Here is a 25,010-nt window from a genome sequence, read left to right on the forward strand (position 1 = left end):
CTAGCTGAGTGGAACAAAATGTATTGTTTATAAACCAGAATAAAATTAAAGAATAATTACATTATAAACATCAAACTAACAATAAATTCAGGCAAATATATTTCAAATAATAGGAAAAAAGGATAGTGTATTGCATATAAAGAATATAGAAGAAAGATATTAATGATAAGGCATTATTATGGAGATAATAAGTTGTAAAAGTACTTAAATTATACTGTGAAAGTACGGGGTATGCAGAATAAACATGACCATAAATCATTTAAAGCAAAAAACTGTGACTAGAAATTTGCTAGCAGTTTATGTTTTGAGTAAAGTCCAAATGAACAGTAACAATTTGCTGCCTTGAAGCCTAAACACTAGGCTGAATTTTTCTATGACAAAATTTCCTGGTAGTTTTTAAATGAGTAGAGGTTATAAAGTATGTTCTTACTGATAATATATATTAATTAGTTAAATATAAAACCTGCTATTAACATTCAGTAGTTTATTATAATTATAATTATTAATATTATCTTAAAAGAAATACAAAATCTCTTTAATTTACCTGTAATCTTTTTTTCTTATGAACTGCGTTTTCCAAAGGTGTCTGGATGTCAGTACCAAGGATTTCTGCAATATCTCCAAGTCCAGCATCATGACCATGTTTTGATCCTTCTTTCTTTGTAGGAATGCCAAAAATGTCTGCAATTATGTCAGCTTCTCCCTTTTCACTCTTCACAAAGTCCCCAAGTTCAGCTCTTATGCCATGCTCAGCACCTTCAGCTTTTTCTGCTTCCATAACATCATCGTGGATTCCAAACTGTGTTGGATCAGGCATATCCCCTAGTATTTTTGTAACTTTTATGTTTTTGGCTCCTTCAACCAGGCCACCCCCAAATACAGTGCTCCAAAGAATCTGGAATATCCCCCACACTATAGAAAAGAACATTTGGAATGTCCCTACAAATAGGATCCAGAAAAAGGAGAAAAACACCTTCACCATTTCTTTTACTGTCATCTTTTTAACTTTCCTGTATTGTTTCCTTAGGTTCTTCACAGTGACCATTTTTAAAAAGTTGGCAACATTTTTCTTCACTGCAACACAGGCCACTGCAAAAGCTGAAGCAGGTTCCAGGGACTTTTCTTCTTCCTCATCACCTCCAATATCTACTACATAAGCAGGCTCTGCCTCTTCCTCCTCCTCAGGCCTCTCAGATGAATCTGTTTCAGAGATCTGGGATGCTAACTGCATTTCAAAAATTGTATCCTCACAGAAATTCACAAAGAGTTCCATTTTTTCTTGCTCTCCACCTTCATTTACAACATCAAATATGAACTGTCTTTTAGATTCCTTCACCTGTGGCTTCTCCCACTGCATTCTGCTTGATTCACTGATTTCAAAGTAAACTCTTTCTATTTTCTTGGCCCCACCCATTATTTCAATACGGCCAAGGTATGGTTCAAAGTAATTAAGAACACTTTCTGCAGGCTCAAGTAAGCTCTGAAGGCGTGGATCATTAGGCATGTGCTCTGAAAGGTTTGTGAGCAATACTACTACATTAAATCCAATGTCTTTGGCTGGTTCATGGAATCTTTCCACAAAGTCAACATAATTAAACATGTCGTTTTCATCAGCTTCTGTACAGGACAGCAGGAATTCAATCTCTGACTGTATGTATTGCTTTTGAGCCTCCATTGATTTCTGAAATTCCTTCTTGGAAATTATTCCTTTACCATCTGGATCATACTCTTTGAAAGCATCTGAATTGGTCAGATCTTTTAACTTCAGGAACATGTCAAAGAACTTCAAGATCATTTCTACATTGCTAGATGATTCTACAAGCGTGTCCACCATTTGTTTTCCAATAGTTCCATTTACAACGTTACCTAAGTGGTGTGTTATAACAGAAAGTTATTTGACAGGTACATTTTAAATAATGACATTTCATATTTGTACTGAAAACAGAACAAAAATGTTCTTAAATATTAGTAGTTTTTCTTCCAACATGCTTTCCTCTAGCAGCCTTCTATTTTATCACTATGTGTATTTCTGAATAATTCTTAATAAATATGAAGAATGTGTTTTTCTCCAACGAATGCATAAAGGCAGTTAATAAGCTGTTTAAAAAGATGAACATAATAATTGCTTTACACTAGGATGATGAGATAATCATATTTGATCATAAAGAAAAACAGGTCCAACCTTCAAGCAGTGACAAGAGCATCACTACCATATCCTTTAGTAGATCTAGAAGCTCCTTAAGCAATTCAATCTGAGCAGAGTCCTATGAAAAATAAAGAGGGACTATAAGATTGTTTTAAATTTGTATATATATGGAAAACTAAGTAATTTTAGAAAATAATGGTATTAAAAATGATCAGCTAAATTTCATTCACATTATTCAGCAACATTTCATTGTCATTTTATTATGATTGCTATCAGAAGTCTAATACAACATGTAACTTACTGCAGCAGAAGTATTAACACCACAAAGTTAAGCTTTAATAAAGCATTAAGGAGTACCAAATGCAGGTAAGGGACAGCAGAAACAAAAAAAAATGGGTTGCTACACAGATCTGAAAGCATCTTTCTCAGAAAGAATCCATCTTTTTTCACTTCACTGGCAATATTTAATGGCATAATGCATTACCACTCCAAGAGGACTAGAACTGTTTAGTTTAATTACAGAACACAATTAAGTCTAATGTAGATTTGTGTTTGACATTAAGGCCCTAAATGCTATTCTCAAAATTCTAATATACTTCTATAGGGTGGGAAGAAATCTAGTAAGTCAGAGGGTAGTCGAGACACTGAATAAGAAAGGAAATTACTTTCTGCACTGCTGCATTCAGTGCAGAGCTTGAGTGTATGGATACATTAAGCAGAAATCACAGAATAACACAGAATCCTGACACTGGAATGTGACTTCACTGTGCTCTGTACAGTGAAATTAACACTGCCTGTGCCCCCATGCTCCGTGTCTCTGATTAATTAACTGGATAAGTTGACCAAATGTCACACTCCCTGTTTGGATCCTTCTCAGCTTTTAATGGTGCCTCTGCTCTGGCAGATCTTCTGGTTTTGGCAACAGGGTGGAAGGGACCAAACTGCTACATTCATTATCAGAAAGGTGTAATTGAGCTGTAAATGTCAAGTTTGGTTTTAGTGAAGGTGAGTGCACAATGACAATTAATGTTGAAAATACCTGTGAAAGTTTCATTTGCATATTGGCAAACACATGAAGAAAGCCAACAACTGCATCCCACAGCCTGCTATGAGCCAGACTCTGTTGATTACCTATGCAAGGGCCCTAAAAAAATTAAGAAAAACACATTTTTAAATTTATATCAAATAAACTAAAATAAATAAATAAATAAATAAAATGTTTCAGGAAGCCATGAAGCTACATGAGGAGGTTTTCCAAGATCTCTGGAAAAGTCCTTTTATCTAGTCCATAAATACCAAATTTTATTCTGTCAAATTCATATGTGTTTGCATGTTTTAGTTTTCTCTTTACACTGATCCAGTGATTCCATGCAACTTTATCAAAATTTAAAAAAAAAAAAAGTGCAACGCATTTACAAATTTACAAAAGAACATGATCATGCTGTGTGAGCATGGAACTTCTCTGTTAGTACCCTGAGAGACACATTCTGTTTACCTGGATATATTCTGTAAGAGAATTGAATATTTGTTTGGTGACAGCCAAAGCTTTAGAAAAGTTACGTTGTCCTGATTCATCAATGACATCCTTTCCTGAATAGTACCAATAAAAGTCACTGATGGATTCCTAAGAAGAAAACAAAGTTACATTTTCTAGTTTTGAATTCTCTATACAGTATTTCCTGCCTGCATTTGTATCACCAAAACTTGAAACAGTAATTCAGATGAGATTTAGTATATCTATGCCAATATATTTCTTATTACAATAATATTTGGCACTGTCTTCAGAAGTGAAATCCATTGTCAAACATCTGGTTTCACACAGAGTTCTGGAATGTCTTCTGTTCTCCAAAGAAAAAAGATATAAAATAAATAAATAAATATTCTTCATTTTAATTCTTCTTTTAGAGAGAATTTCCACTTTCAATTCCAATAAAATTTGAATCTACAGAAGTGAAGGAAAGGCAAATATGTTATACTCCCTTTTCATCTGGTTTTTCCTCACCTGAAGACGCAAGAGATAGTCAACAGTACTAATGATAATATTCACTGTCGTGGTGTTGCCCATCTGAGTACGTAAGTAATTTTGAAAATCTGAAATAAGAAGTGATTTGTGCTTGGTTAGTATATAAAGGAAAAAAATACAACATTATTTTTCTATTTTCATGGGGAATGCCCTCTTTTTCAGTATCTTGTTGGATACAGATGGTAATGTGGTAGAAATTGAGCTTTAGATCTCAATGTAAATATAACTGAAGAATTGTTATCCAGATGACTTGGAACAGGCTTTACTAATAATATGCTAAACACCAAAAGTAAATTAAGACTTAAAAAAATCAAATTGAACTCTGCAGTTCAAATTGTCATGCCGGTTTCCCCTCAGAAAACTTAATGCATTAAAGGAAAACATCAGAATTGGTTCTACTGCACTCTGTTTAGGGACAGACTCACCACACATTTTCTAAAAAATTATTTCAGTTCTCTTACCATTGTTATGCCCTTCACAGAGAAGTTGCAAAAATCTAAATAGATCTCGAGTAAATTCATCATGTTGCAAGACTTTTTCACCTTCAAAATATATAAATACAATGATTATGTGACAATTGTTATGATTTATTATACAGAACACATAATCTTACAGTAACCTTTTAAACTGGAATTTTAAAAAAAGAACCAGTATTTAAAAGCGTTAAAGCAATTTAAAAGAAACAGACTGATAATAATGAAAAGAAAAACTGAGACAGAAGAAGCAGAGCCAAAGTATTTAGCACTCCAATGCATCCATGGTTAAAAAAACAACACTAATTTGAAAAAAAAAGGCAACAGGATATATATCTAATAAGTAAATTGTTAGTCATAACTAAAATCATGCCTTAAATATGAGTGACACTTTTTAAATAAGCATCAAACTCTTTATTCAAGCTAAACACACAACCTGCTGCAGACCATAAAGCTAAACCTAAAGATATCTGAGAAAATGCAATGAGAGATTTCTCTCTGTATTTGCAACACACTTTTGCAACAATAGTATCAAAAACTGTAAACCCAAACATACCACGCTCACGAACGATGACTGTGGATCAAAGAAAAATAACAAGAATACAAGATAAGAATATTGGAAGTTACAATATTTTTCTTAAAAGTTATTGCTAAAGATATTGTAAAAAAAAAAGCATATTCAGAACCAGAGCCTGGAATTACTTATAATAAGTTTAACAACAGAAACCTCAAGCCACAGTAAATGACATTTCTAGTTAAAGAAGGAAGGACAAATAATGTTTGAAGCACTACTGGAGTCAATTTCACTCTACTTACGAGTTCCTTCTTCAGTAACCATTCCCAGGCCTTCTGCTTTATTCTGTCTCTCAAATGCGTTCAAGTCCAGAACACTTATGTTTAAAGAAAAAACAAAACAAAACAAAACAGCACAAATAGGAAAAAGAACTATATTAACCAATGGAAAATAATTTTTTTCTACAAAATTTCTGGAGGCCTTCAATAACGACTCTTGACCTACTACTACATCCATTGCCTCATATTTTATTTAATACTTGTATTAAATAAATGAGCCTTGGATGAAAATAAGGGTGCAGTGTCCAATTCTGATAAGAAATGAGTCTCAGGTCAGGTCTCACCATTTACCTAACTTCACTTCTGATAATGTCATTCATAGTTTGATGTACAAATGAGGAGTGGAACAGGAGCCTTAAATGTTACTCTTTATGTTGATTTAAAGCTACCACCAAAAGGACACTACTACTGTTGTTTTTCTCTCACACTGTTTTCAACTATTGCTATTACTTTTATTATATTGTTTCTGTATATATTATTCATGGTTGTATTATTCAGAAGATGTATGGAATTTCTGATTCTATATGCACAAGACAGTAATGTAATCAGAGGTTCTATATTTTCCAACAGATATCTGAATTTTATTCTGTTAACTTGGCATAGCTAGCACATGGAATAGCAAATAATGATTCTTCTCACCACCCAGTCAGAATACTTTGGTTCAAACCATCCAATATAATTCTATCATTATCTAATTTTAGTTCAGTGAAATAGCAATGCAGTCACATATTCAATCTAGTGACATCATTAAAACCAAAAGAATTTCTTAAAGCATAATTTTCATTCTCTTGTCATGTTCAAGTGATTTTATCAATACCTCTTTTAATGAAGTCCTGAATAATACATATACACAGTAATCATATCACAGCAGGGCTTGTTTGAGTAAATCCCTGCTAAAGTGTTCTACATAAATGAAAAAATTACAAGGCAGGTATTATTTAATTAGTCTGCAACTATTCAGCAATAATTTCTGCAATGCATGTCACCATTCCTTCCACATTTTACCCTCTATTCATATAGCTGCTCCACTTCTAATTTCCAGTCTACTCCTTCAGAGCACCTCTGGTTCTTTAAAAGGCTGAGAGAAGGAGGTTGTCTACTATGAGAGTAATCAAAAACACCAGCAATTTTCCATCTTCTGTATGGGAGTCCTTTACCTTAACTAATTTGAACGGTGTTATCAAGGGAATGGACTACTACAGCCTCACTGCTCACACACCAACTGTAACAAACCTGATACATATGCAGAGGATTCAGAAGAGACAGAGATTGTGCAACTTGTCAGAAATGTGCAGAAACTAAAAGCTTAGTAAAGCTCCACTGGCCTGTATGTCCCTTATTGGTGGCTTTACTCCATCCTTGGAACCTACCAGACAAAAACCTTGAGGGACCAGTGAAGGAGCCATTATATTTTACTTTTCTGCCTCTTCAAACTAAGCCTTCAAAGGCATGTGCAGCCTTTTGCTTTATTTTCTCCTTTGGAAGAATACTCTAAAAGGTTAACACAGACTATTCCTGTGTTGCACAAAACTTCCCCACAGGAGTTCTATAACCTGTGACTTCTGTAATTTAAATCTAACACATCCACTTGCACTGAGCAATAAGCCACCAACATGAATAAAACCGAACTGTAGTAATGCAATTTATGTTTTTACCTGCAGGACTGCATCAAACCAGAGAGGCTTTGAAAAAATCCATCATCCTTTTTCTCCTTCAGGTAGTCTAGCATTTTCTAAACATTGTATATTTTTGAGGGGAAAAATACAATAAATAATAATTAGCAATTAATTATTAATTAATATTTATAAACAAAAACAAAATAGTAAAAGTAATAAGTACCTGTATAATTAAAAATACTGAAATTATATTAATTCAAAATTTCCTGAATTAATTCCTTGAAATAGCAATCAGTGTGAAAAAAATAATATAGTTGCTCTTGCACCAAAAATATACTATTTCTTCACTGTTTGGCTTAAAATTAAGTATACCTATTTAAACAACAGGACACTAAAATTCTCAAAATTACTCGCCTCATTTATGCAAGCAAGACTCACAGTAGCTAGAAAAGCATTACCTGTTGAACTGTGGTGTTTCCACCATTTAGAATAGCAATACCAAGTTTCAGTGTTTCAACAACCATGGGTCCTGTATGGCCTGTCAAAACAAGGATACACTCCTTAAAATTTGCAGTTATGAACCCTTCAATCAGAAGTGCATTCTAGTGCAGCTGTTACTGACATTTATTTTGCCTCTTTGACTATCATATAGAAGCTGCATATGACATTTACATGACAGGAATAATGACCTAACACACCTGTGTGTGCTTTAGAGATATCACAGAGCATTACCTTTGCTTGCACTGATCATCTGAAGGACCATCTCAGCAGCCCCACGATCATGTAAGCGAGCTTGCTGGTAGAGAGTTCTCTGTTTTTCCATTTCTTTCTCCTGGGTTTGGGAGCAAAAATGAGAACAGACTACAGATTGGAATGGATCCAGGAAAAATAGGAAGATGAGAAATCTGGAGTTGTTGAAGACCATCTGCCTCCAAAATCCATGGGCTGTTTGACTCCAAAGCTTCAAAACCCCCCATCTTTCTTTCATATGAATATCCTAGTAAGCCACCTCACTATGTTCAACACACAATGTGTTATGCTATTTTTGCATTTATTCTAGTGGACATATTTAAAATACTTCAGCATTAGATAATGAGAAAGAAATGTTATTTAAACTCTCACCTCAAATGTCTTTTCTTTTTCTTCGTCTCCCTCTTCTTCTTCCTGACAGCTCTTTTCATGTTAAAAACAGAAATCACAAGATCTTGCTTATTAAGAAACACAATGCCTGCTTTTGCTGTAGTACTTCTACAAAAATGGCCAAATAATTTTTCAAGCAATTACTAAGGGTATTAAGAAGACTTAAAAAACCTGTAATTGTAAATATTTGTGTTCATCCACACTAAGAAGCTGATATTCCCTAATGTATGAGTATTTCAGAGTATTCATCCAACTACATACACATCTTGTAATTGCAGGCTATGTAGTCTTGTGCTTATCTCTATGTCCATGATATTTCTCTTCATAGTCAAGCTCTCATCATGAGTCAGCTGTAATCAATATATTGCAAAAACAGACCTATCTCTGATAGACTTCAAGAATTTATTAAAAAATAATTATCCAAAGAATAAAGATAACTAAAGGGTTTAAACTGCTCATGGGTTAAATCATATTAAAAAAAAAAAAAAAAATGTGCCAAATGAAAGGAACATGATTGCACCAGCTGGAATTTTATAGTATTTTTTTAACATAGGAAATTTCTCATTATACATGTATATAAAAACTCTGAATAGCACTTGCTTCATTAAAAATACAGAAGTTACTAGTATCAAGCAGTCCATGTAAGAAACAGAAATAAAAGTTTTAAGGAGCATCTAAAATTAATGAATGCAGTGAGGGATGAAGCTTGAAATTATATACTTACTTTTGCCATCATGGCAGAATAGGCAATATATAGAGGATCATGTTCTAGATTGCTGTGAAGAGTAAAAAATATTTTAAATTATTTTATGATATAGTAATATCAATATGTCATATGCCTACCTTTTTTATTAAAGGGTGTTCTATTAGAGTAGTTTACTTGAAAAGCTATTAAACTTGAAAATTGTGTATTGAATGACTTATCTAAATCCAAGTCTCTAAGTTACTACTCAAACAATTGAAAGGTATATTTGTGCACTCAGTTTAGTCATCTTGAGTCATCATTGGCTGCTGAAGGTGCAGAAAAGTAATATGGAGATATAAACTAGAGTAATTATAACTGTCAGATGGCGAGACTTTATTAATCATACAGAAAAAGTATATGAAACTCTGGAGTACTCATAAAAATCTAATTCTAATAATTCTAATCAACAATCTAAAGTCAAAACAGATACTGATAATGAGGTTCATAAACATAAACAAAACCTTTTTTGACTTGAGTTAAATGTACTAAATACCAAAACCAAGAACACATATCTATTACCAGAAGAGACCAGGGCAAGGTGCTCTGATTAAACCTGCAATTCCTGTTGAATTTGTGTTTCTGTGAGAAGTCATGCTCAATCATTTCTGCACTAGGTATTTACCAAGCTTTTAAAATGTGAGAAATAGTTAATATTAATATCTATGTAAAGGTTATACTGAGTTTAAATGCATGAAAACCATAATGAAACTGAAAGGGAAAAAGGGATTCACCATGTACAATAATGAACTACACTTGTGTTAAATCACTTTGGTAATGTAACTCAAAATTCAGTTGCTGTGTGCTTTTACTCAATGGGCTTTTCCACTCAGCTCTTTTACCTTCTGTCTGTAAGAGCACTGCGACTAAAATAGAGGATAATCTGATGAAGTGGATCAGGATGGTTTTTCTCAGTCTCTTCTTCTTCCTCTTCATCTTTTTTTGGAGATGTCTGTCTCAAGATTTAGAATATAAAAGTTAAGCTTCACAAGCAAGAAAAAAATTCAGTAACTAAGCTTAGGAAAGGATTTCAGTAATTTTATTCTACCCAATTTATATTAACTGCCTGTATTACTGTTACTCAGGAGTTTAATCTGAAACATTATGTGCCTTTATGACTTGGAAGACATAAGAGTATATGGGGTTTTTTTGTTTGGTTGGTTTTTTTTGTTTTTTTGTTTTTTTGTTTTTTTTTTTTTGGTAACTTTAGAAGTTTCTAAGTTTCTCATTTGAAAAGTAGTGAGAATGAGACTGGGAAAATCTTGGGGAAGCCTTATTCAAGAGAAATCATGCATCTTCAGTTGACCTGAACTGAAAGGAAGTTCTAGCTCAATTATTTCATAGTAGAATGCAGGAATCATTTTTAATAACATCATCAGATACATTCTATTCAGACTAGTGCTAGCTACAATATTTTCCAATACCATTTCTAAGTAACCTTGGTTCAATTAATGCTTCTTATTGTGAACTTCAAGCATTTTTTGGCAGTTAAAAATATAAGAAAGTCAGAACTGGCCAAAGATTGGATTATTATGCTTACCTCATTTGTGTTATTGCACTTTTGTATTGTTTCTACTCATTGTAGATTTATTGTAATTACAGTAATAATTGTAATTACAGAAGTTCAATTTACTTCTCTAGGAAATCTGAAAGAATTGCAGGCACTGCTTTGATTAGTGGCCTCATTCTTTCCTTTAGCAAGAAGCAACAGAGACTGATCATGTAATTGTCCAAAGCTTCCATGGCATGGGGGTTGGAACTAGATGATCTCTCTGGTCCCTTCCAACCCAAACCATTCCATGTCTCTACAATACCAGGTATAATGGATCTTTAAAAAGCACAATGTGACTGGTTTTGTTATTACTGAAGCACTTCCTGATGCATCTGCATGTGATCCATGAAGCTGTATATTAACTTTCATGGTGTTTAGAGACTGTGGAGATAAGCTCCTTGGAGGTATTTTTGACAAGCTAACTACATAGAGGGAAGAGCAGTAGGCATTCTAAATAAATGTTCACTACAAAAATCCTGAAGTTTACCAATTAGTTTTACGAAATACATAGGCAAACTACATGATTGCTGAATATGGCTGCATATATTTATTTTTCCTTATGATGCATCAAAAAGGAAAACAGCAAAATTAATTTGTATCAAAGCTGAAAATGTTAAAATTAATTATGCATAAAAATTAAAAGGAAAAGGATCAATAGTGTCAAGCTTTAAAAAAACCCATGTAAATAATATATACAAACATAGGAATCACCATAATGACAAAAATAGTCTGACTGTTAATCTGATCAATTTCTGTTCCCAAGAATGAGTATCTCATAGCTCATCTGAAGGCATAGATCACCTTAATGCACTTCAGTGCGCATCACAGGACAAATGTCTTTTTGACCACAGCAGAAAATGACCTTATGGTCTGAAGCATAAGGACTAATATTTTATAAGTTTATGCAAACAGTACACAAAAATTAAATATAGTTTATAATAGATACATAGAATACACACTGAAGTAGGCATTGAAATATATGCCCAATTATGTCAGTACTTACAGCCAAATCCTGAACTAGTTTCTCCTCAAATGAATATTCCTCTGTTTCTATCCAAAAGTTCTGATAGCCATTGAGGAAGAGGTTAATAGAACGGTGCCTGGGGGGGTTGTGAAAGTGAGATCAAGAGGGGTAACGGAACAGAGTATAACAGCTCAGATGGTTAATGGTTAGTAAGGATACATATTTGTACAATTCTGATCCTCTGATTGGTCAGTGAAGCAAAATGCACAATATAACTAACATTCAGTGACACATCTGCAGGTACTTTTGAACACTCTTACTGTTTTTATACACTTATGTATACATTACTTTTTATTTTGAAGACTAAGAGAGGCCCAAAATACATTATACATGAAACTGCAGGACTGATACCTTAATGCAAGCATGAGAAAAACACACATTTAAACAGACTGAGAATGAGTGAGTGAGGTTTACATCTACAAGGTGTAAATCTAAATTACTAGATTTAGGACATCAAGACAGCAGACACTGGCCATCAATACCAAAAAAATTATCAAGTGCTTTCCAGCACAACATCTACAGACAATCATTGCCTTCTTCCACAGAAAGAAGCCTAACCTCAGCTTTTTGTCTTCCAGTTCCAAATCAGGGCAGTATTAGCATGTCCTCAAAGAAGTTGCATCAGAAATCTACAAAACCTGCTCTATAAAATGACCAGTTTTAGAAAACCCTAAGTCATATTGCTACTGTACACTATTCATTAATTTAACTTTCCACAGAAAGCACAGCTCGTGACAATAAGACTACATATAATAATGGCAAAATAATTCCATCCTTACATTATTTTGAGGGAATTTTTTTTTTTCTGAGCTGCACTACATGAGGTTAGAAAGGCTGTTCCATGCAGCTTTTAAATTTACTTTTATCTGTTGCCACCAAAAAAAAGCTATAAAAATGGAACTGCATATACCCCATTAAACACCTTTTAAATACACTGTGCACACAAATCAGTATTTTGTAATAGAATGGCTGTTGAGTCAACAGTTTAGGCTCACTTGCTGACACTGGTGCTGTTTTATTATCAAATTTCAAAAAAACTGACCAATCAGAATCCCCTCTGAAAATTGTACAAATTCATGTTTTTATGATAATATCAAATCATGGCTGGGAAGGAAGAAGTGGGCGCATAAGCAAGAGGCTCTCCACAAGTTACATTACCGTTAACTTGAGTATAAGCCTGTCATACTGAGTTTTTTCATGTACTTTTTCCAGCCAAACACGTTGAAAGGTGCTCAGGAAGAAATTGCTAATTTTGTGTCTGAAGAAAAGCATATAGGTTTTCATTGAAGAAAGGCACAAGTTAAATTCAATAAAGTAGTCAGAAAGAATGTATTTGTAAACCGTGTTTGAAAAATTGCCATGTACAACTTTGCTGTATCTATGTGCATATACAGATGACAGACAATAAGACAAAGTTTTAAAAAATTAATTTCCTTAAAACATTAAACATAAATAAACACATCTCAGAGAAAACACTTATCACATAAGACACTTTTTCAAAGCCATGTACATTCAACAAACACAGAACATAAAGAATTAGTACTTCCTAATTTAAATTATGTTTAATTATTTGAAAAATACAATTTTAAAAAAATACAACTATTTGTTTTGTGTCTATGGGCACTTTCCATCAGAGGGAGTTCTTGGAATATTTGTGGTAGAAGTTAAGTAATTTTTCTGTAATTCAACAAACACCTTTATATCAATAGACGTGTCCATTTCTGAAATATTTTACTGAAATTCCCAAAAACTGATAGACATTACAGTGAGTTTTGCAAAAGATTACCTTAAGCTCTGAGAATAAAATGAAACTATACTGAAAGCCATGTAAATATCTGGAAAATTTTCAAAATAATAACTTTATTATTTACTGAAGATTTGTCTTTTCTAGAATAAATGAAAGGTTACTACCATAATATTTGTTTACTGCCCTTTAAATTAATTGATTCTAGCATCAAAATTAGAACTAACACTCCCAATACAAAGCTGCAACTAAAATGAGGAAATAGACAAGATAGAGAGCTGCATTTTAAACTCTGGATCAAAGAGATTTAAATAGCTCCAAGAATTAATCATACCCCACTTGAAATAATCTCCCTAGGGTTCAGACATGTCTGAGCAACACTGTCAATTTAGATGATGGAGATTGTTATAATAGTGTGATAGTCTTATTTTCCTGTCAGAATCCTATAATTTATCTAGGGGAAAAAAGTGTCTATAAGCTAGTGAACTTCAAAACTTTGGCTTGCACCGATCAATTGAGAAATATATCTGGAAGTTTTTTCATGGCAGCAGGGTTGGAATACATGACCTTCAAAGGTCTATTCCAACCCAAACTGTTCCACCACTTTAGGATTGTAAGTTCAAACTGTGTTTTCACTCTTGTCTGTTTTGAAGTGCAGAGAGCACAATTAGTTGACAAAAATAGTTTTATGAAAGTTCATTTTTAGCAAATACAAAATGAAATAGCTGGATAGATTTGCCTTATATTCATATTCAAACTAGGAGCAAACTGCTCCACAAAATCTACCATAAAGTTTGAGAAGAAGAAGTTCAAGAAATGTTTTTAATGCAAAAAGATTTTTAAAAAAATACAGATAATGTAAATGTTCCATTTCAATACAGTATTATTCCATATCTTATTGGAAAAAAAAAAATCAAGACTTTAAAGATTCATAACCCACTTTGCCTCTTGGCAAGTGGTCCATCAACCTCAAATATAAAAAATAGAAACGGTTGCTTTGTAAGGCAAAAAAAGGATGAGCCCTTTTAACATTTGGGTGGTCATGCATTTATTCTAAACACTTCAAGAATTTACAAAGGCAGAATATGATTGTAAAAAAAAACTTGCTCACAAAAAAGTTGTACTGAAATAGTATTTCTTCATACCACTTCCTCTTGCTTTGCCAAACAGCTCTTGAAGATGGAAGGGTTGATACTGGCTGGTTTTTTATGTTGTATTTAATCCTCTCCATTTCTCTGGTCTTTAAAGACAGTCTGGTGGTAGCATGAGACTATGGAGAAGTTACTATAGTCTAGAGCTACTCATTTTTGTAAAGGAAGGTTGTGTGCTTTTTATGGTAGAAACTGGCTTTTTATTTGTCCAGGGCAAACCTAATATTCCTCTAATGTGTTAGTGACACAGCTACAGAACTTTAGCTAAAGACCTTACACCAGGTGTATAAATTTGCTTTAATAAAGGCATTAAAAAGCCAACAAAACTCTTCATTAAATACTTTGCTAAAAATCTTTGAATAACAGTAGTAAACATAAAAAGTGAAAAACTGCAGAAAGTGGGAAGCAAACCTAATTAAAGAGGTGCTTAACCTCTATCTGAATAAAACTCAGATTTTTTGAGAAGAAAAAGACTAAAGGAAGTTACTCCAGTGCCATTTATCTTAATATTCTGTTTTAAGCAGTAGATGGATCCAGGCACAGGATGCATTTTATCTTGGAGTTTGTGGTGTTTACATTCAACTAGAAGAAGAAGCAGAGCAACACAGAAGATTAAAATATTATTCTGCAGTGTTCTCTGCACTGCTCCATAGTCACTTTAATTCATATAACATTCTGATGCAGTAGCTTACGATTGGCCCAGACAAGCTACAGAGCATGAAGTGTTCATGCAAGAGGAGAAGAATCATACAAAATTAAAAAAAAAAAGAAAAAAAACCAAAAAACAAAAACTAACTGAAAAAACCCCACAGAAGAATAAAAAGAGCAACCAATCAGAGGCAAAACATGGACAGAAACAGCAACATCTTAACAAGTTTCACAGATAAGTTGAGGAACTATACAGAATAACTGACAAAAACGAAGCATGTAATTCTTATGGTGTTTTTCCACTCAGGTTGTTTGTCATGAGATGACTATTTTGCTACTGTGAGGAATTAGCTGATGACTAATCAATTCTTATCTCTTAAAATTGCACACACTTAACAATCAATTAACATGAAGGTAAACACACAAGGAGTATTTGCACTCAGTAAACAATGCAAACAAATTTTGAAGAAATAAACCTTCCAGCCTCTTACCTGGGCAGGTTGTAGAGTGGTGCCATTCGGAAACAGGCAACAACGGCCCTTTTGCGTTGCTTTGACAGGAGCTTGTGCCAAACAGCTTTTTTTGATCTCAGTGGTTGTTCAACCTGTGGGAAAGTATCTTCTAGTATATGCAATGGAAAATTTTCAACTTGCATCCAAAATTTTCTGTTCAGCTAGTGGTTAGCTAGTCAGCTAAGTAGAAAATGTTAGCAATGCTCTGCATCACCTGAAAAAAATGTTCTTTTGGGACTTTATTTTTTTAATTAATGAGGAAAAATACTGGGGACCTTCTATATAGAAATCTTTAAGTTAATTTGGACAAGCTTAAGATGCTAGAATACCTTATTTGTGGGACTATTTGGTACATTTCAAAAATTGTTATTTTGTCTGTATCCAACAATGCATATTCAGTTATTCATGTGAAGACATTTTTATGCTGTATCATTTATGAATGGAATGGATTAAGTTTATGCAGGTTAAGAAGTACAATATAGGAAGAGTACAAATGCCTTTCTGTATTTAAACTGCATCATTTGGATTAACAGACAAGCAACTCAAAAGCTGCTTCAGTATCCTATGATGCAGAAATAGGAGACAGGCTAAACCCAGTATATCAAAAAAAAAAAAGTGAAAAAGCAAACACCTCTTCCTAAAACCACAAGGTTTTCAGCTACTGCATGGAGATGATTTGTGTGCTGTACTTCTTGTGACTGTTTGTGCAATTTTGTGGAAATATATCCTGAGTTTTCCCTGCAGATAAATGAAGGCACTTCAACAGATTACTTTGAAAATTTTGCATATTTACACATCTGTATGTGCATGTGTGCTTGCATGCATGTACAAAACCCTAAGTTTTATGTGAACACTTTAATGATGATAGCCACTGTACCTGAAATAATCTCTGCAAGGAAAAATCTCAGGTTTTTTTAATTGAACACAGTATAGACATTTGGCTTTTTACCTGCTCCAGATGATACAGAGCAGCTGATATCCTCTGCACACGTTCCACATTTTTCTCAGGATCAGTAGGTCCATCACTCTTTAAAATATCTTTGTACAGATTTAGCTGCCATTTCACAGCTGGATCATCAGACTGAAACCCAACATATTTCATTTATAAGCTGCTGAATGAAGGCACTGAATTTGACCAACACCACTTCTATTCCCATAGTAGAATAAAAGTTATAAATACTCCCAATATCTGTCCCCCTTTTAGACCAAATTAACATCTGCTAGCTGCTAAAAAAAAAAAAAGAAAAGAAAAAAAAAAGACATCCATACTATATATTGTTGGGCAATTGATCTCAATTATTAAGCAAGGTTCTATATTTTTACTTTATGAAACTAAATAAAGTGCCTTGCAATTTATTTATTCCACTTAATTCCATTAAAAATAAGGAAGCAGATTAGTACTGGGATTGAGTTTAATTTGCAGAACCTTTGTACTAAGATTTTAAAGCTGTTTTTTGAAGTGTGGAAAAGACAGCTGGAGTTTCAATAGGTGAAGAGTTACAGCCAAAGGTTTGTTCTTTGTTTTTTGTTTTTCTTGCGAGACAGGAATAGGAAAACTACATTAAATTACTACATTAAATTTTGCTTGTATGCAAGCAAAAATTTATAGCAAATAGATAGTCAACTTCAATGTCAGATAAGTAAGTTACTCTTATTGTGTTCAAAAACTCGAGGAAATTATCTAAATTATTAATTTACAGAATTATGAAGACTCTATACTGGTATTACCTTTGACAGTGTATTTGGCATATGAATTATAGGAATATAAATGTCTTGTAAAACTCACAAGTGCTAAGATGACACAAATTTTTTGTATTTTATTATAATCACTATAAAATGTATATATTTTTAGAAATACCTAATTTAATAATTAGTGGAAATGAATTCAAGAAGAAAAGCTGAAGTAGTAAAATTTCAATTTTATTTTCTTATTGGATCGAGTTGATTCCAAGTAATTAGAGTTTAAAGATTGCCAGTTTCTCAATTCTTCACACTTGTCCCATTCTACAGATTTTCTGAAAACTTGAATACCAAGCAAAGCTACAAATAAACCATTTATTGCAATGAAAAATAATGAAGAATAATGTTAAAGTGGAAACCTTTCTAATAGATTTTTGCATTCTCTTTTTTTATATCCTTTTATGTATTACAATATATATCTTTTAATATATCACAAAAAAAGCTGTTGCAATTTCTATGTTTCAAAAGTGCACATTGGTGTCCACAGGACAGATTTTTTTATATTACCTTTTCTTGCAAGTGTAAGTTGTTACGTAAGTGTTCTTTGACTTCCTCATCTGTATCCCTCTGTAGAAAGGTAAAAGTCTTTTTCAATTCAGATTATGATTAATTTCATAAGAGCTTTTAAAACATAGAGCAGCTTATATTTCAATATTGAAATTTAACCTCTTTTGCTTTCAAAGTATGTAAGATACCAGATGGGGTAAAGGCTTTCTTTAACCATAAAACCAAGATTAAACTCTGAAGAGAATTTAAGCTAATTAATTGTAGTTCAGTATTTGGTGCAAAAGAACATGAATATATAAAACTATACATAATATACTAATGGAAAATAACAGGGAAAGTAGGGCAGCTCTATATACACTTTTTTTTTTTTTTTTTTAAGAAAAGCACAATAATTAGCAGCTATAATCCTTACAGTACATGCAGATATTTTATAATATTGACTGCTTAGATATCTATGCTACAAAATTCAGTTTCCAAAGTTCTGCTTATTTTGCATTAAAAACTATTAAAATCACACACTTACATGGCTGTATCTAGTCTTAGCCAAAGATATGAGCTCTTGGTCTCCAGGAGTGCACATATTTAAACCAATAGGAAGCATCTTTTTAAGTGCAGCCACAATCAAAGATGTTTGTATGGAGTACAAATCCCCTCTACGTTTTGATTTCTTCCTCTCTTGATCTTGTCCTCCAGACTGCAAGTTAAAAAAAAAAAAAAAGAAAAAAAGAAAAAAGAAAAAAAGAAAAATTACTTTTATTCTCTGATCACAAACTCCTCCAATACGCTCTTCCCCTAATGGTCCAAGGAAAGTGTGTTCCTGATGTAGTACAAATAATTAAAAATTCTACACTAGAGGAAGGGCGTACAGTCTTCAGCAGGAAGTGTAAAGGAATACTTTTGGGGTGCACCAGTGCAGAAAATGCAGTAACAGTAATGTTGCAATAGGAGTCACACACTTTTGTGTGCATTCGTACATATGATTTTGACAATATTTTCTGGATCTTACCTTTCAAATCAGAAACAACCCTAAAATTAAAAGCTGAATCATTCTCAGGGGACACTATTATTTGTCTAATGTTACAGAGACAAATTCAGGATGTTTGCATTTTTGTAAGAGATTTATATAAACATAGTTATCCAGGGTCTGAATGAATGAATATTGCCTGACTTGTCTCATCTGAAAAACAGTATTATTTAAAAGGCTTTGATTCAATGTAATGAAATGCCAATGAATTAGTGCCTCTGGCTTTGGATAATATCATCAAATTCGGGACAAAAATTTAAAATTTTGTATCTTTGGATATCATCAGTAATAGGAAAAGGAAAACAAAAGAGACAGAAGTAAACAGCACAACAGAATAACATCTGCCCTATCTCCTTATGACAGACACTGTACAACATATTTCACACCCAACTTTTCCTTTATGAGACAGAGAACCAAAATCTTTCAAACAGACCCATATATTTAATGAACACACAGTAAACAGCAACAACATCAAACAGCCCAGTTCTGAATTCTGTACCCAGATTAAACTCCTACTATACTCAAGGGGAGTTTTGCTAAAGATAAGATTTCAGGACTAGGCCTCCAGGTTTGTACAACACTACAGAATAACAAATGCTTTCCTTTAACCCTCCACATCCTTTTTCTTCTGTCAATTAGGATTTGCTAACTACTGTTCTTACAATATATTGTGTAGTTCCAGATAAGGATACAGCAGAATCCATTGCAATTCATTAGTTCCCAATTAATGCCTCACTATTATCACAGTAATCTCTGGAAGAAAAAAGGCAGCCACACATATTCTATTTGGTGATAAATTTTGGCAAATTCTGTCTTGTAGAGAGTGAATGTCTACATGGCTCGTGTTAAGTATTTTGCAAGTGTGAGGGAACACGCAATGGATGTGGCTTCCTTTCTTAAGGAACTAACAATTGCAAGAGAGTACTTTGCCTTAAAGCTTCACTTTTCAAAGTGCCTTAGAAATAGTGATGCAATGGCTTCAATAATGACATTCTTTTTACTCTACATTGACAGCAGACAAACAAATCCCACAATGTATCACTGTATTCCAGTGGCGTCACTATGCCTCTTAAATAAGAAATAACAAAATATGTAACAGATGCATTTTTAAAAATAAAGGAAAAGGAGAGATACTGGTCTCTGCATCTTTTATGCCAGTGACATTTTGCACATCCAATTTTCTTTATGTTCATATGACATTAATAAGATTGGTGAACCTTAAAACTGGAGAATTTTCAAAACGTGAAAAGATCCATTCTGCCTTTGCCATAAATTCTGCTATCTGCCAATTCACTTCTCCAGCTGGTAAATGTATAAGTAGAGTACCACACTGAAGTCTAAATGACAATGGAATTCTGTCTCTTTCAGTTCTAATATGCACCTATTCACACACAATACCTGCATTACATATGTAAAGAGCATTGAATTGGATATATTTTGCCTAAATAATTAACTGTGCTAAAAGAACCTCAACAGGAGGAATTATATAATTTGGTTGCCTAAAATAATGCAATAATCTTACTTGTCTGAGGACTTAAACACACAAATGGATATTTCTAAAAAAAAATTCCAAAAACCAATTATAGATTCTTTAGTAGATTAATAACAACTCATCACACAATGAAAAGGAAGAAATAATTTATTTACACTAAAAAAGCAGCTAAAACTGGTTAAGATTGTGGAATTAATATTTTTTATATTTCCATCCCTCTTTGAGCTTCAGTTCTTTGAGATTACCATGAGAGCAGTCATTAAATCCTACTCTGTGTACCTGGAGAAGCTTGACAATACCAAAGCATGAAATCAGGTTATTAGTTTAACAGAGCTTCTCCCTTTTTAACTCATGTCTCTGGTTTAATGGGTTACAAGCTCTTCCTAGCATCATGTGTGCTTCTCAGCACACAGGGTGAGGGAAAGATGAAAGGGTTTATACTCCATTTTGCTGCTTATTCTGCTTCACTGATACAGAACATACCATAGTTCAGAAAGTGCTCATCTATTTTCTAAATTTGTATTTTAAAAAAAGAATATGAATGATGCAAAGGAAAGTGACCTAGAGTTCACTGGAGGAAATCTTAAAATACATTAAATAATAAAAGAAATAAGGGTTATTTGAAGCTTTGTCATATCTCACACCTTTAGTAAGAAACATTTTACTTTTGGAAAAAGGTAGGATTTGAACTATATATCTTATTTAAACTTATTGGATTTAATACAATCTTCTATTCATCTACAGATGGGGTAGAGGTTATAGCACATTTCTTCCAAATATTCTTCTTGAATATCATAAGCCAAATATAACTTTCTAATGACTCTACTTAGACATTTCTTTTACAATGTCAACTTCAGTATTTTAGCAAAAATAGAATGCAGAAAGACAGCAGAGGCAGAATGTACATCTAAAACAGCTACAAAAGGTAGCTTTAGTACATTTCCACATGAAGCAATATTTAGGAGTGCCAAAGGGGGCTTCATTTGCTCTGGTCAGAGACTGCCACTTTAGCTGGGACAGAATTTATAGTAGGTGAAACCTGGTGCTTCACTTTGTGACGCCACTGCTATGATCAATGGAAAGAGTGCTTGGAGCCTGATCATCTCTAAATCTAAAACAGACACATCATGCACTTTGACCTGTACCTTTACTTGTATGGCCTGTATGAAAGAAAAATAAAGGGAAAAAGAAACATAAGTAAAAGAGATGAAAAGATGATAATTTTACAAGTTACTTATAAACTTACTCAGCTTTATGAGGACAGTAAAACTATAACAAGCTGATAGCTAAAACAATAGACTGTAAATGCATAACCAAATGAGATCTTAGTGAAACCAGCTTAATCTTTATTGAATGATTGAACTTCTGAATTTCTATTGCTGTTCTACCATACACTTCCCTTTGTTGCTTGCCCATGTAAGGACATCCAGTAAGTTAACCTATCAAAACACTTATTACTACATCTTTTCCAAATTTTGTTAAAAGAAGAAAGGTGTCTGGAACGCTGGATAATCCAGTAGTTAAAAATATTCACATTTTCACAAAAGTAGCTCTTTCTACCTCTTTCTCCTGCCAAAATATATTTGTGAAGAAACTGTGTTTAGAAATCAAACAATCACTGGCATGGTGTAGCACTTAATTTACACACCTATTTTCCCATTGCATAGCTTATTACTCTTTTGAAGACAGCCTGAGAGAAAACTTTAACTTTTTAGAAATCTCTCAGCAGTACCCATTTTGGGAACAGTACTATAAATTCAGCTGTAACTGTCATACATACTGAGAATTTTTTCCTATTTATTATATTAATACCATAAACACACTTAAATAAATATGTATTCTAGAGTCAATTATATTATAATTGTATCAGGAAATCTTAAGAAAATAACAACAAACCCATTAATTTATGGTAAAATAAAATAAACTATTACTGAAAAGAATCTTTAACCAGGCATTGGAAAATACTGTAGAAAACTGTTGGTTAAAAAGAAGCAGAAAAAACCACACACAACCCCTCATTTCTGTCATTCTACCCTAATAGTAACTTTGTTTTCTTGTGTTACCTGAATAAGTTTCAAAATGTTGATGTCAAGCTATTATTAAAATCTTTTATAGCCTACTTAATTTATATGACATAGTAAAAAAAACCAGGTACAAGTCAAGAAGAGTGAAAGACTAACATTCAAATTAAGTGTTAGAATCTTAGGATCTTAGAATCTTTAATACTTTAGAGAAATAGCAAATTTTAATTTAAAATACGTATGAAATATGTAGATGCTGCATAGACATGGCTCAGCAGGTATATACAGGTGTATGTATACACTAAAGGTAAGGAAAGACAAGATGTTATTTATATTTAATTTATTGTAGCCGACCATAAAAATAACCCACCCCTGATTTACCTCAGTATATCCAAAGCAATTTAAATACTCTCAAAGAAGTTATCTAAAATTTCTGCAGAAAATACTAACATGAAATCCTCTAACTATTGTAAATCTGCAAACAATATGCACCATGTCTTACAGATGGGCATGAACAACCATGATGCTTCACAATAAGAACTTGCATTTGATGACTGCCTCTAACTTCTATAACAGGTCTACTCAAAGATTCTTAAAAACAGATTAAAAAATTACTGAGGGTAAGTCAAATAAAACTTCAGTAGGATATGCAAATGTTTAGCAACTGAGGCTGTATATCCAGTCACATGTTCATTTGGATTCCCAGCCTGACACAGAAAAATTGCCCACATACATATTACACAATTATTATGCACAAGTGAATGTATACATTTAGTCTTCTATTCCAATTAACTGAAAACACAATAGGACATCATTTCCTCTTAACCAAAAGGCTATTTTATCAAGAAGTCTATGAAGAAGTCGAAAATAACAGACTAGTGGAGTTGAATGTGTTTAAATTCTCCATTTCAACACTTTTATCATGAATCTGCTATTTTAATGTGATCTAAATTACCAGTCTCTCTCAGGCTGAAAGTTCTCTAACTTACCATTCCCCTCCGAGCATTCTGCTGCCATATTTTTAGAAAAGAAAAATTAAATTCTCAGCTGTTAATACATTTATTTGAAAGACTATTAACAAAGTTAATATGTTATGAGAAAAATACAATGGGTACTTAATGAATTTCTTGATTGTAATGATGAATCATTTGTTACCAGACTATTAGCTACCAATAAGTAACATACTGCTACTTCTTCCTCCTCTGCTTTCTTTTTTCTTCCAATTGGCATGTAAGGATTTAAAACCTTCTGTATATGATATACTACACCTTACACTCTGAGAAGAATACACTCAGTATTTTTTATCAGGGAAAACCCTGGCTCTCTGTCTCTGTTACCTAAGGCTGTCTGAAGTCAGTCTGGGGCCTCACTCCTTTAGGAGACCCCAAAATGTTCTGCCTTGGGCCCACTGTCAGTAGTCAATGTTCATATTCAGTTTTCTATACTTTCTCATGCTTAATAAATATTGGATAATATTGCTTCCACTAGAAATAATGTGAATAAAGAGGAATAAGTGAAAGAGAGGAAAAGGCTAATAATTCTGTTAACATGCTACTTTTTGAGATAAAATTTAATATTAAAGCAAGAAATTATAAAAATAATGTTCCCTAATGTAATGTCCGCTACTGACCAATGTCTAAGGCTAGAAATAAATATCAAACATGCAAGAAAACCTGAAGTTCAGTTACTTAGAGAATTTCTCGGCTATTTTAACTTACGCAGTCTTAAAAAAAAAATCAGAGGGAAATCTATAATTTGTTTCCTGTGCTGGGTTTAGACCACTTACATTTTATATTAGGAAATATTAGCAATTTCCTGCTTAGAAACCACATAAAGAAAATCAATACAACCCTTCTGGTAGACACTTCATGTATTTCATCATGGTATTTAAATCATCATGAAAGAAAATATCTAACTTTTTAGCTGTTCTGAAATCATGCCTGCTGTTTCAGTAACATATTGATAAAATATTCAGTCATGAACACTACAGTATTTTCTTTCTTCCTTTATTTGCAATAACCATGCACAGTGTCCTGGAACACCATAAGTTGACATTAATATGCTTACAAAAAATGATATGCACACAAAAAAACCCAGAATCACTCTGTACTGTACACCCATCAGAATAAAAATATATTTATATATCCATCTACACCTCTGTTACAAATATATTCATACAATTATTCATACATAGTATATCTGTATACTTAAATATACACAACAGGCATTTGAAAATATAAACTCAAAATCAGATTGGATAATAATGATTCTTGATGTTAAATTCCTGTGATTTTATCCAAATCAGGGAAGTATGAGACATACCTATTACTTATTTAGTAAAGATTTGTCTTTCATTCCTGCCATGCCAGGCTGACAAAAATTTGACACTAACATTTTACTTAATATTATCCTGTTACCAGTACTGCAGTGGGACAGAATTTACATTAAATATACTGTTTCTAATCTGTGATGTCCAAAAAAAGAAAGTACACTTTTTTGTCTCCTCAGGCCAGTTGTAATGTACAAATGTTAAAATACACATAATGAATATGTGTGCAATGATTGCCATATGATAAAAGTTCAGAGCTATGTACTACATACTA

General features: G+C 33.0%; 1 protein-coding gene across 1 annotated transcript in view; it reads right to left on the reverse strand.

Annotated features, from left to right (window-relative positions):
• Positions 1-25,010, reverse strand: part of RYR3 (ryanodine receptor 3) — a 182,835-nt gene that overhangs the window by 20,503 nt on the left and 137,322 nt on the right. The window contains exons 70-88 of the mRNA XM_056492742.1: positions 18,394-18,564; positions 17,871-17,930; positions 16,573-16,704; positions 15,603-15,715; positions 11,548-11,644; positions 9,835-9,944; positions 8,975-9,026; positions 8,233-8,283; positions 7,843-7,942; positions 7,569-7,648; positions 7,150-7,226; positions 5,459-5,532; positions 5,199-5,216; positions 4,631-4,711; positions 4,149-4,237; positions 3,642-3,770; positions 3,186-3,290; positions 2,183-2,264; positions 545-1,866 (exon numbers count right to left, since the gene is read on the reverse strand). Coding sequence (XP_056348717.1) covers positions 545-1,866; positions 2,183-2,264; positions 3,186-3,290; positions 3,642-3,770; positions 4,149-4,237; positions 4,631-4,711; positions 5,199-5,216; positions 5,459-5,532; positions 7,150-7,226; positions 7,569-7,648; positions 7,843-7,942; positions 8,233-8,283; positions 8,975-9,026; positions 9,835-9,944; positions 11,548-11,644; positions 15,603-15,715; positions 16,573-16,704; positions 17,871-17,930; positions 18,394-18,564 — 2,943 coding nt within the window. The remainder of the gene's footprint in view (positions 1-544; positions 1,867-2,182; positions 2,265-3,185; positions 3,291-3,641; positions 3,771-4,148; positions 4,238-4,630; positions 4,712-5,198; positions 5,217-5,458; positions 5,533-7,149; positions 7,227-7,568; positions 7,649-7,842; positions 7,943-8,232; positions 8,284-8,974; positions 9,027-9,834; positions 9,945-11,547; positions 11,645-15,602; positions 15,716-16,572; positions 16,705-17,870; positions 17,931-18,393; positions 18,565-25,010) is intronic.

This window comes from Oenanthe melanoleuca, chromosome 5 (assembly GCF_029582105.1).
Source record: "Oenanthe melanoleuca isolate GR-GAL-2019-014 chromosome 5, OMel1.0, whole genome shotgun sequence".
Taxonomy (NCBI): domain Eukaryota; kingdom Metazoa; phylum Chordata; class Aves; order Passeriformes; family Muscicapidae; genus Oenanthe; species Oenanthe melanoleuca.